The 13,582-nt window shown below is 38.7% G+C and overlaps 1 protein-coding gene across 1 annotated transcript in view; it reads right to left on the bottom strand.

Annotated features, from left to right (window-relative positions):
* The window catches only part of Slc15a2 (solute carrier family 15 member 2), a 29,222-nt gene extending 19,629 nt beyond the window's left edge, over window positions 1-9,593 (bottom strand). The window contains exons 1-4 of the mRNA XM_048454195.3: window positions 9,351-9,593; window positions 7,175-7,262; window positions 6,439-6,580; window positions 965-1,057 (exon numbers count right to left, since the gene is read on the bottom strand). Of these exons, the coding sequence (XP_048310152.3) occupies window positions 965-1,057; window positions 6,439-6,580; window positions 7,175-7,262; window positions 9,351-9,488 (461 nt within the window). The 5' untranslated portion in view covers window positions 9,489-9,593. The remainder of the gene's footprint in view (window positions 1-964; window positions 1,058-6,438; window positions 6,581-7,174; window positions 7,263-9,350) is intronic.
* Between the last annotated feature and the right edge of the window lie 3,989 nt (window positions 9,594-13,582).

Raw genomic sequence — 13,582 nt, forward strand, 5'->3', positions numbered from 1 at the left:
AACTATAGAGATGTACTATTAAAGATAATATCATCTTTGCATGTCTACATGTGCCTTGTGAGTATTTTCTACTTGCCTTAACTCCAAGTATTGCTCATGAGAATTTATTGTCTTCACATTTAGCCTCTGCTAGAAATTGTATTGTCTGAGAAGATCCTATGCATGATAATTCCATTTATCTTTTGTATGTATGCTTCAAGTGGAAGAAGACACTTGTAGAGACTTAGAAACTAACACACTAGTTTTCAATATTATTTAAGCAATTCAATTGAAAGATCATAAGGACTCTAATCTTGCATACCTTTACTACCTACAAGCAAAACATTAAAACTTATAATAAATAGGAATGGCATCAATAAGTTTTATGGAGCATTAATAAGGTATTTAACACTTGCCACATTTCAAACAAAGTTAAAACTTCAACTCAGAATGGTGTGTGAGCATATTAAGTTGATTATAAACATTAAAATCTTTCAAATATCTCTGCTCTATATACACCAATACCTAAAATGAAGAAGGTCAGTAAAATAGGAATACACAGAACTACACATAAATAGAAAGACTTCAATCTCTGACTACCTTTATAATATATTATAAGTAAATACTTTAAAAATTTGTAATGGTGTCCAGATACACGGTTAGATGAGTAAGTGAAGGGAAAAAGAAGGTCTAAAAGATTTTCTTATTGTCAAACAAATGTAAAGTTCTTATGAGGATACTAATTAGGCATTCTAAGTTTCTTCAAATGCTTACCTAATTAAAAAAAACGAAGCCTGATAATATAGGAAAAGGTACAATTGATCATAAACCTTTGATTTTTAATAAGTTTGGCAATAAAATTATGCACTAGAAAATAAAGAAGAATCTCTGATATGAAATATAAAGCCATCTGTGGTGATTTTCTGAGCTGCACACCTGGCTGATGCAAGAGGAGCAGCTCAGTTGGTCCCATGATTTTACTCACGTATGTAGCGTTTTTCCTCCCAGTATTGGAATGGCCCCCAAAGACTTGAATATATGGCCAAGAACGTACACCAACGAGAGATAGATGATTGTCCTACAAAGAAAGTTAAGCCAGTCAGTGTATGATACAGTCAGGGTTCATGCTGTTCTCAGTAGGTGGAGGAGGGGGAGTGGAGGGGGACAGGATGAACTGGGAGGCATGGGTAGAAGCAATGGTGAACAGAGTAAGCAGACGAGGGGAAAGGAGTGTGATTCTTCATCCCATAGTGTCCACTTGGAGGTGGCAAACATGGCTTTCAAGTTCTCTTCCTGGATCTACACTCTGCTCTGCATTCTCAGAGCAACCCTACTTGTATACAGATGTGACAAGAACTGGGGGGGGGGGGGGGGGGCGGGGCGGGTGTAGCAAGCACAGTGATGTTTCCAATTAGTAATATCTGTAGGACAGGATGCCTCCACCTGTTGTTTCTCTCAAGCCATGTCTATTAGCTCTAGGACGCAAGAGGAATAAAATATGAATGCCAAGTACGTAGGAGCGCTAATACAAAGGACTTTCTCTAAACAAGCACTGAGAAGTACAGAAAGGTGGAAGGATTTTAGGTTCAATGTGGGTAATCTGAACACTTGGTCTAACTGTAAACCCCAGGACAGCTTCCACATTGATAATTTGCCAAAAAGGTGGGGGGAGTACAAAGGACTTAAACTGTTTGGTAATAAAAAAAAAGAACTTGAATAGCAAATAAGTAGCAGATGAAGGAATTCCAATAAGAACATATGTAGAACTCTGTACAGTGGCATGGCACAATATCGCTTATATGCTTGCGTGTATTACCATAAGTGGAATGTGTATTATGTATATTACCATATAGGTAGAATGGTAATGCTGTAATAAACCTGCAGAATTATATAGAATCATTTTAAAAAGTGTTTTACACTGGTGTTGAATATAAACATGGAATGAAAGACCCTGAAATCCTCCAGAAGTACCAGAAATCTCAGCTTGGGAATTCCTCGTTCTAAGTGTCTAATCTTCTTAGATTGTTTTTCTGGGGTGGAATCTTTGCTGAAATAAAATGAACAATAAGAAAGAAAGGGAATAAAAAGAAACTGAAAGAAAACTAGTTATCATGGACCTTAAAGAGAAGATGCTAGATCATCAGAGAGAAACAAACCAAATGGGGCTGGAGAGATGACTCCATGCTTAAGAGCTTTTAGTGCTCCCATAGACTGGATCTCATCATATTTGGTGGTACATAGCTGTCAGTAACTCTAGCTCCAATGGATATGATGCCCCCCTTGCCTCTGCAAACACACACACACACACACACACACACACACACACACACACACACACACGTGCGTGTGCATGGCATTCCTTCACGCAGACACAGAGACACCAACCATAAAAATACTTAAACTAGGGGCTGGAAAGATGGCTCAGAGGCTAAAAGCACTGACTGCTCTTCCAGAGGTCATGAGTTCATTTCCCAGCATCCACATGTTGGCTCACAACCATCTATAACACATTCCAGTGTCTTCCTCTGGCCTGTATTGCAGGCACACATGAAGGCAGAACACTGTGCACATAATAAATATGTAAATCTTTAAAAGAAATACCTGTGCTAAATCTTTAAGATTTCTGTATACAAGAGTTGGGGATTCTGGGTGCCCATTTCCCCTTATAAAGCTCAGATTCTGGGCTAGTAAGCAGGGAAAGGCTTCTGGTAGTTGTTAACTGAATTCGTAAAATCGTTCCTTGACTGTTTAAACTATCTACCTAACATAAGTCTTCTACTTCCAAGATGACATTGGAGAAAAGTATATGAGTGAGAGAGAGAGAGAGAGAGAGAGAGAGAGAGAGAGAGAGAGAGAGAGAGAGAGGGAAGAGAGGTGGAAAGGCAGGAAGAGAAGGAGAAAGAGAGGAAAGCTGGCAGAAACACTGAACAGAGACAGAGATAAGGGGAGAGGGACAGGTTTGAACATGTAATTTGTTTTCTGAGACAAGGCTGCCACTTCAGGTTTTTAAAAGTGAAAGCAGAGGCAATTCCAGTTTGTAAAAATTAGGACTACAGTGTGGTTGAAGGGAATCCCGAGTTCATTCCACCAGATTGTAGCCATCATTCTATCTGTATATAAGGGATCTCACATTTCTGCCTACACACATAAATACATCTACAGGAGGACAGATTATTACAGTTTCAAATCACCCCCTTTCCGAAAGAGATTCAAGGCATCCCCAAGGCACTGAGGCCCATGATAACTAGTTTTCTTTCAATTTTTTTATTCCCTTTCCTTTTAATTGTTCATTTTATTTCATCAAAGATTCCACCCCAGAAAAGCAATCTAAGAAGATTAGACATTTAGAATGAGGAATTCCCAAGCTGAGATTTCTGGTACTTCTGGAGGCTTTCAGGGTCCTTCATTCCGTGTTTATATTCAACACCAGTGTAAAACACTTTTTAAAATTCCCTTGCTAAAAACAAACAAGGCCCAAAGTAAATAAAAATCACCTTCATAACTATTCATACCTACTCTCAGTCTCAATTATGTTTTAGACAATAGTGCATGAACTTAATTATAGAAAAAAGACAGCAATGAGAACATTTTAGGTGCCCTTTGCCATCTTCTAAGTTAGAGACAAAGAAAATAAAAATAAAATGGTGGCAACTGATAGCAGTTGGTGTTAATATTGAAGAGACTGAGGGTAAGTGATACTGTACACTTAGAATTCGTAGAATCATATAGTTGGCTCAGCGTGGGGACAAAAGGAAGCCAGGATAAAGAACAGCCAACTTGAAAAGAAACAAGCAGTTCTAAGTGCATGACGAATTTGAACTCAACGTTCCAACACTTTGAGAAACTGTTTCCAAATAACTAAACTATGCACCCTCAGACCTGCTAAGGGGAAGTCACTCTGGGGAAAGTGAGTAGTGAGGGTTAGCGCCTAGTAGAAATCTAACATTTAGAGAAGAGCTAAGTAAATGAAAACAAAAATGGAGGTGGATCAAAAATAACTGAGAAAGACGAAAGTAAGAGAGGGAGAAAATGCAGTGCTAGAGGAGGTCAGGAAGTTTCAAGAATTTGGACATGAAAAGCAGGCTGAAGTAATGAAAATAGAAGTTCAGAGTGAACAAGAATCTAGAAATGGCCACTGTAATTTGTTAACAAAAGGCATCAATATTCTGAGAAATTTCAGTTGGAAAAATAAGTGATTTATACTATCTCATATTAAAGCCACCACAATTTGCTTTTATTAAAGCTATTTGAACTCAAACAATGTGAAAACATATTATATATAATACACCACTTCAAGTTTATGACTAATTGGAGAAAGAAGAGATGTTCAACAAACATTTAAATTTGGATCAGATTGAGCTAAATTGTGTTCCCTTACATTGAATTGTGTTATTCTGTCCTAAGAAATGATGATGAAAAGAGAAAAGTGGCTAACACAGAGGTGCTCTTTTAAAATTGTGGGAGTGGCTGGAGGAGAAAATATATGGGAAAATAATTCAAAATTTGTGTTAGTTTATTTGGAGATACTAGAGACCTTTATCTGATTTCAGGACAGGAAAAGATTCTAACTCTGAGGGAAAATTTGAAAGCTTAGGAAAGTAGTTAAGACAATGGTGACACCTCTGTAAAAACTCAAGTTGTATACACAAGACTTCTGAGTTTATGTACTTTCTTTAAGTCACACCAGAGAAGGTAAGTTTAAAAAGAAAAAAATAACTCAAGCTAGATTGAATCAAGAGTACAAGTAGAGAGTATTAAATTCCCCCTGAAATGTTCAGGAAGCTATTGTTCACCAAATCTTGAAGTTGTACTTCTTCAATCTCAAGGGAAGTTATTTTAAAAATACAACTGCAGTGTCAGCCTTTATTCTTTAACTGGATGAAAAGGCCATAGTTTGAGTTTTTCGTTCTTCGTGTAATGCCAATCCATAGCTGAATGAATTCAATGACTACTACTACACAAGGGACAAATGTAGCCACTTAGCCAGCATGCCTCTCTGAAGAGACCGCTTGTATTCCCTCACATACACAAATAGATGTGTATGAGTACATAAATATATAAAATTAAGATACAGATCAGTGTTTAGACTTGGAATTCTGTGTGGTCAGTTTTACGTGTGAACCTGACAAAACTAGAATCCCTCAGGGAAGAGAATCTTAGTGAGGAATTAGTCTAGATCCGGTTGGCGGTTAGCCATGTCAATGGGAGGGAGGTTGTCTTGATTGCTCATTGATGGAGAAAGGCACAGTTCGCTGTGGATAAGGCTATTCCTTAGGCGGGGATCCTGAACATATTAGAGAGAAAAGTTAGCTGAGAGAAAACAAGCAAGGTTGAGTCTTCTCTCTCACTGCTCCTGACGGGGGGAGTGGTGTGATTTGTTGCTTGAATTCCTGCCTTGACTTTGCCAAAAGGATGTTAACAACTTGGAATTGTAAGCCAAATAAACTGCTTCTTCCCTATGTTGCTTTTTGTCAGGGTATTTGTCATAGAAACAGAAGTGAAGCAATGACAAGCTATCAAACACTGTGTCTACAAACACAACACTGCATAGCCAAACTACTTCAGGAAACAAAACATACGTAACTTTCACTTGGAGATTTTACAGTACATATTAACTTATTGGGGACTAAAATACAATAAGGAAACCTTTTTCAATGTTTCCAAAACAACATAGGATTTTTCTAAAGTGCCATAGAAGCTTTATTTTCTTATGTAATTCATTTTATCTTACACAATCAAATTTTTTGAAAGAGTATATTTTGAGAAATACTAATTCAGACAAATCCACAGAGGGTAAACCCCAGAATATTGTGAGATAGCGTATACCGAAAGCTTACCTTTATCCTATGCGGATAATGCTATAGAGGACAACTATACCATTAGACCGTGTCTGCTGCTTCTGTTGTTAGTAACAAAAGAGCTGAACTAAATGAACTATTATTTTAACTTGTGGAAATCTTTATTAGAGTCTAAAGAAGGAAGCTACAGAAGGAGGTGATAAAGGTAAACAGAAATGATTTTAAATCCTCTGGAAAGAAAGAAGAAGATGCTGAAGGAGGTGAGGTGACCGAGTCTGGAGAAGACATGGAGCGAATGCTAGGGAGTCACAGTAAGCCTTTACCAATATAAATCTGCCAGGGCATAACAATCTTTACCCTCGCCGAGATAAAATAAGATTTGGTCTTAAGCTACAGAGTAGAATTTAAAATTCGATTTTAAAATTAGATTTTAAGAAGGAACTCTTGAATGTGAAAATATTGGAGGGTGAGTATGAAAAGAATAGATTTTTTTTTGTCGTTGTCAGTCTTGGATAGATATTTGTCATAGCTGTGAGTTTTTTGTTGTTGTTTTGTTTTGTTGTTATTGTTTGCTAGAAGGTAAGAGATTAGGAGTTGTAGGTAACTTTCTGAACAATGAACTTGAGAGGCTCCTGAGGCTGTGACCTGCCATTGTCCTTACTTGAATTTCCCCAGCCACGAATCAGCAATGGCTGCTCCCAAGATGGGGGTGAAATAGCAGAGGCTGCTGAAGGCATGGTATACAGATGTGGAGGTGTCTTCATTCCAGTGCAGGAAATACAGGAAATACAAGGTCAGCACAGCTGATGAAACAGAAGAAAACAAATGAGAGGCAAAATAAGATAGGTGCAATGAAATGATTTCCAGAGAAATAGATTCGATTTCAGGGCTCTGCGGGTGATCCTGGTGTTCAGCACTCCTGCTAGTGAAATAGCCCAGGTGTTCCTAGTAGTGAAATGGCCGAGTGATAACTGCCAGGCAGTAGAAGCAAGGTCCATGGAAACTATGAAGTAAATGAGGCATGCTGGATACACAAATACAATACTTGCTCCTTCAATCTCTGTGTACTCATAGCATCGTTTAGACCATGAGATGTTAACATGGTACTTCCCACACTCCTTCCACCTCTCCTTCCCAGCAGCAACATTGTTCAATGGAACATACACAATGAGAGCTTTTCCACTTGTGTTTTCATTGGCTGTGTATTAAGTTCTACAGGCATTTTTGACCTTAACCTTTAGGAGTTATTAAACAAAACCTTATGAAACATTTACAACCATGGCCAGAGAGAAGGATCAATTTATACCAGGGCAGATGAAGGAAACAAGCACATCACATGTAAGGAGACCAGGTTGCTGTAAGCGTAAGGCAGAGAAGACTCTGGGACACAGAATTACCTTTCATGCCATAATAGGAAAAACGTTCGCAGAATTCATTCACCACAATGAAGGCGATGCTGAGTGGATAGCTGGAGCCAAAGATTTTCTGTTCAACAAAGAGGTAAAGGTTGAGGAATGAGTTGTTTAACCTATTTTAACTTCATGATAACACTACAACTGAAAACATCGCCAAATATATGTATATGAAAAGGTTTTCATCATGCTGTCCAGGCTGATCTCCATATTGTCATATTCCTGTCATAGGTTCCCAGAGCACTCAGGCTGCAGGCAAACCCCACTATGCCTGAATAAACTCATTTTTACATCATCGTTGCAGTTCACATGGGACAATGGTCTCTTCACAAAACATATATTGTCCTATTAGCTGTGCTTATATTGTCAATGTGGGAATAAAAATTCAGAATCATACTTTGCCCGTTATTTAACATGGAACTGGTCAGACATTCCTTGATCAGGACCTACTCATCTCCCCACAGCATCTCAATAAAAGCCTATGGCTCTAGGGAGAGGATGAGCATACTTATTGCTAACAGTAAAATGAAAAGATGACTTTCAGAGCACAGAATATCCATGTAGTCAGAACCAGATCTCATTTTCCCACTTGGCTCCACTATAGGGACTGACTCTTCCCATCTGCGATGTTTACCATCCTGAGAGAAATCTTAACAATATTATTGCTTCCTTTTCATAGACAGCTGGAACCAGACATAGAGCTCAAAATGGAAGCCAGACATTCCTAAAGGTAAGCTGATTGGTCACCTTAACTCTAGGAAGAGAATTCTGAGATCCTGTGCAATTAAGTGTCTACCCTCCCTACTAGTATGCTTTATAATATTTTCCTTTTAATTTTATTTGTATTTATGTTTATATGTGGGAGTGTATGTCATGTGTATGAGGGTACCTGCAGAGTTCAAAAGAAGGTGCTGGATCTCCTGGAGCTGGAGTTAAAGATTGTTATGAGCTGTCTGACACGGGCACTAGAAGTCAAACTTTGAAAGAACAGTACATGCTCTCAACTGCTGAGCCATCTCTCCAGAACTAAGATTTTCATCTGCAGCCTGTACATTAGAGTAATTGTGCTAGTGCATGCAGTATGTAATTCAGACTATAGGAAATATCATGTTTTATTTCAAATCTCTTTCCATTACAGCAGTTCCACTAATATGGAAAAGAGTTAGAGATAATCTGTTTCTTGAGACATTCAAACATTTTCATGAGATTTACATTATCTCTTTTTCATAGATATGTACCTCTTTTTAATCATCCTTAATAGGGCACAAAATGATTAACTATATATGATAAATTATAGTCTGTCTTTTACCCGCGTAGATATGAATATGTCATCTTTCTACATACATGTTACTACATGACAATAACTTGCTTGAAAGATGCAATGAATTGAAATATTATCTTCCCAGGTTCCAGCTTGAGAACTATGCAACAAAGAATTTATTTAACTTTATCTGTGTACTAATTGGATTAACATTCAAACTTTACTTAAACTATACCACTACCCTGTCACTGTGCTTCAATTCTGTTATTCCAAAAGAATTAAGATTCATACTAAGCTTATGATTGATAAGTCAATCAGCAAACATTGTCTGTTATTACAGTAGCCTCTCTGCTGAGAGAATTTGACTAGCATATGAGGATTTACTGAGGTGATGAATTCAGAAGTGCTTTAACAAGCACATAATGCAAGATATTATTCTTTGTTCCTCTTTCCGATCTTCCACTTTAAAGTCGGGACACTTAGTAACAGAGTGCGTCTATTCTAAAAGCTTCTGTTGGTGTCCGAAAAAAAGAAGGCACACAAGGGGAGCTAAAGGCTGCGTTTTCGTATTGGTAAAAGAACAATCACATACAGTTCTCCAGACAGAAATGCTTGCCAAGTTTCCCTGGCCATTCAAAGTGCTTTTTCTCCCCCAGGGAATATACAATGAAATACAGCAAAAACTCTGGGGCCCGATGGAAAAATTCTGGCTAACCTATCCCGTGGCTTCCTTCCAAAAACTGAAAAACTAAAATTAATTTTCAGGTGAACTCTAATTCCACGAGAGAGTAGTTTTTCTACTCTAATACAGCTCAGCACCAAGTTCCAACAACCAAGGAGGAACTTTCAAGAGTATGTTCGCTGTTACTGTCAGGAGACAAACTGACTTGGGGTACTCACCGGAGGCGACTTCTTTGGAGGACTTGGAGGTCTAGGCAGCACCTCTTCGGTAGAGACAGGTGAAAAAAGAGTTTCCTTGGACTCATTTTTCTGGAAGGGATTCATGGCTGGCTCCTTACTCTCTCTCTCCTCAAGCATTTGGCTTCAGTAGGCAGTTAGGACAGCTGCCAGCCTACAGTGAAAAGGGGGACTGGCGGGAGGAGGGATGGTTACAGCAACTAGTTTTAACCCTGTGGGTGTCAGTTTCAGTAGCTGCCTGCCTCCAAGCAGAGCTGGAAGCCAAAAGAAAAGAGAGGGTCGGCACATCACTTTCCAAAGAATGCTTGTGTAAAAGGTGTGGTATGAGGAAGAACAACATGTCACAAAGTCCCAAGATGAAAAGAAATGATACTAGAGAATTTATTGGAGTTATCTGCTTAAGAAAACTATCTGTGAATGAATGCCAGACAGTGCTCAAGAAGGCAACATTTTGGTTAGGGATGTAACACAGTGGTAGAGCACTGAGATATGCCTTACATATATAAGGTTCTGAATCTGATCGCTAGTGATTTGGGAGGAGGGGGGAAGAATATAGCATTTTAAATACAGAAGGCTGATTTCAAGTTAATAATATCTGCTATTATTGGGTACTTAACTTACTATGTGCAATGTCATATATAAGCTATATGTATATTATATGTGTGCGTATATAGCCCATAATTTTGTTTACTATAATTTTTACTAATGTCTTCATTATGCAGAAATTATTGTTCCAAGAGAATGAGAAACTTGTCTAAAAATCGCAGGACCAGGAAAGTGGCAGATCTGGAATTTTCACTATGCAGCAACAGATAGGAAGTGTAGAGATAGGTATCAACACTGACCCTGCAGGCTCTGCAGGTATGAAAGCCATGGACACGGAAATGTAGGACTGTAAGGAAATCAGAATGCTTTAAAAAGAGGAAGACATCTCTAAACTAAATTTGAGAATAAGTATGAAACAGACTTGGTTTTTTAATATTTTAACATTCAGCTAGAAAATCCTGTAAGTAAAAAAGATAGGGCAAAAGAAAATGACATAAGGGTTGGAGAGGAGGCTCTGCCGTTAAAGGCTAGGCTCACAACCAAAAACAAAAGAAAATTACAGAAAAAAATATTAGTGAGGTCCTTTGCTAAAGCCACTCTTGGTATTCTCAACTTCTCACTTCTGGATTAGTCTTTTGATTCTTTAAAAAATAAAATTTAATTTTGTGCAAAAATTATGAGACAGTTACTTTCTATGTATTATTGCAAACATTAAATTTTCTTAACTTTCAGTGGATGGATTTTATTCTGACTCTAGAGTACTATATTTAGTTCTTATGAGAAGAGGGGCAAGAATACACATGATGACAATAGATATGTTTACACTCTATATTGAATTGAATGTATAGAAAATTGAAATTTTATTAGCTTATGTTAATTATGTAAGAGTATTGACTTTCAGGATGCGAAGAAGGAAAACACTCCTCCATCGCTGGTAGAAATGTAAGCTTGTACAACCACTCTGGAAATCAGTATGGAGGTATCTCAGAAAACTGGGACTCAACCTACTACAAGACCCAGCAATACCACTCTTGGGCATATTCTCAAAGAATGCTCAACCATACTCCAAGGACATTTGTTCCGCTATGTTCATAGCAGCACTATTTGTAATAACCAGGACCTGGAAACAACCTAGACGCCCCTCAGCTGAAGAATGGGTAAAGAAAATGTGGTACATTTACACAATGGAGTACTACTCGGTGGTAAAAAAGCAATGACATCTTGAAAATTGCATGCAAATGGATAGAACTAGAAAAAAAAACATCCTGTGTGAGGTAATCCAGACCCAGAAAGATGAGCACGGTATGTACTCACTCATAGGTGAATTCTAGCTGTAAAGGAAAGGATAAGGAGCCGGTAGTCCACGACCCCAGAGAAGCTAAGTAAAAAGGAGAACCCTAAGAGAAACATTCCTGGGAAGGGGAAATAGACAAGATCTCCTGAGAAAATTGGGAGCATGGAGGTGGGAGAAGAAGAGAAGGCAGAAGAGGAGGAGGGAAGAAGGGGAGGGGGAGGAGAACTAGAGGGAACAGGGTGGTTGAGATGGCAGAAGGACAGAGACAGAGAACAAGGAAAGAGATATTTTGATTGAGGGAGCCATTATGGGGTTAGCAAGAAACCTGGCACTAGAGAAATTCCCAGGAATTCACAAGGATGAACCGAGCTAAGACCCTAAGCAATAGTGGAAAGGGTGCCTGAACTGGCCTTTCCCTTTAGTCAGACTGATGAATATCTTAAATATCACCATAGAAACTTCATCCAGCAGCTGAAGGAAACAAAGGCTGAGAACCATAGCAGAGCATTGTGCTGAGCTCCCAAAGTCCAGATGAAGAGTGGGAGGAGTGAAAATATGAGCAAAGAGGTCAAGACCATGACGGGGATACCCACTGAAACTGCTTACCTGAGCTAATGGAAGCCTTCCAACTCTGGCCTGACAATGGGGGGGAACCAACATAGGACCAAACTAGGCTTTCTGAATGTGGCTGAGAGTTGCATAGCTGGGGCAGGCTGTGGAGCCACCGGTAATGAGACCAAGATTTATCCCCACTGTTTGTTCTGGCTTTTTGGAACCCATTCTCCCTGGAGATCTTGCTCAGCCTAGATATAGTGGGGAGGGCCTTGGTCCTGCCTCAGAGCAATGTTCTAGACTTTGTTGACTCCCTCATGGAAAGCCTTACCCTCTCTGAGGAGTGGATGAGAGGTAGGATGGGGGGTGGAAGAAGGGGACGATGGAGGGAGCAGGAGGAGGGGAGGGAGTGGGAAATGGATTTGGCATGTAAAAGGAGAAAAGATAGGTTTTAAAAAATAAATATAAATTTAAAAATGTACTGACTTTTATTAAAACATTTCCACACATGCACAAGATATACTCTCAACATAGTCTCCTCAAATTGCCTCCTCTGACTCCCTTTGTTGCATTATTTTTGTCGATTAAAGAGGTAAGAGAGGCACAAAAGAAGCCCATGCATCTGTAAATCAAAACAATGTAAATCAAATCAAAAAAAGGGAGAAAATATTGCCAAAGGTTATAAAATGTTTTTCTAAACCTTAAGGTTGCATCATGAGGAATAAACCATCAAGTCAGGCGATACCAAAATGAGCAATTTCATTTGAGGCTGTGGGAAATTGTGAGTGGCAGAATAAGAAGAAGGAGGACAATGTAGGGAGGAGAAAATTTGAGCAAAGTAAAATGCACATATAAAATTTTCATAAGGGAATTCATTATCTTCCATGTTCACCAATTTTTTTAAAAAAAGAAGAGTGTATAGCCCTATCTCTTGAAAATTTCTTTATTTTATTTTTTAAAAAACTGTCTTTTCTCCTTTTACATACCAATCTCAATTCCCCCTCCCTCCCCTCTTCCCATACCTTCCACCTTTCCCCCCTACTTTGCATCTACTCCTCAGAGGCTTCCCATGGGGAGTCAACAAAGTCTAGCACATTGCTTTGAAGAAGGACCAAGGCCTTCCCCACTATATCTAGGCTGAACAAGGTATCCCTTCAAAGAGAATGGGTTCCAAAAAGTCAGTGCAAGCAGTAGGGATAAATCGTGGTCTAACTGTCAGTGGCCCCTCAGTCTGCCCCAGCCATACAACTGTCACCCACTTTCAGAGGACCTATTTTGATCCTACGCTGCTTCCTTCCCTGTCAGGCTGGAGTTGGTGGGCTCCTAATCAAAAGGCAGAGAGAGAACAAATTAACAAAATCAGAAATGAAAAGGGGGACATAACAACAGGCACCAAGGAAATTCAGAGAATGAATCATTAGGTCATACTACAAAAACCTATACTCCACAAAATTGAAAAATGTGAAAGAAATGAACAATTTTCTGGCTGGGTACCATATACCAAAATTAAATCAAGACCAGTTGAATAATTTAAATGGACTTATAACTTGCTAAGAAATAGAAGCAGTCATCAAAAACCTCCCAACCAAAAAAAAAGCCCAGGGCTGAGTGGCTTCAGTGCAGAATTCTATGAGAACTTCCAAGAACTAACACCTATACTTCTCAAATTGTTCCACATAATAGAAACGATAGAAATAATAGACAAAACACTGCCAAACTCTTTTTATGAGTACAGTTACCCTGAAAAATTCTTACATTGACTGTTTGAATTATTTTTTTCACAAGTGACACATTTTCCCCCTAAACTTTAACTTGGACTTTG

The sequence above is a fragment of the Myodes glareolus genome, chromosome 2 (assembly GCF_982192425.1).
Source record: "Myodes glareolus chromosome 2, mMyoGla1.1, whole genome shotgun sequence".
Classification (NCBI taxonomy): Eukaryota; Metazoa; Chordata; class Mammalia; order Rodentia; family Cricetidae; genus Myodes; species Myodes glareolus.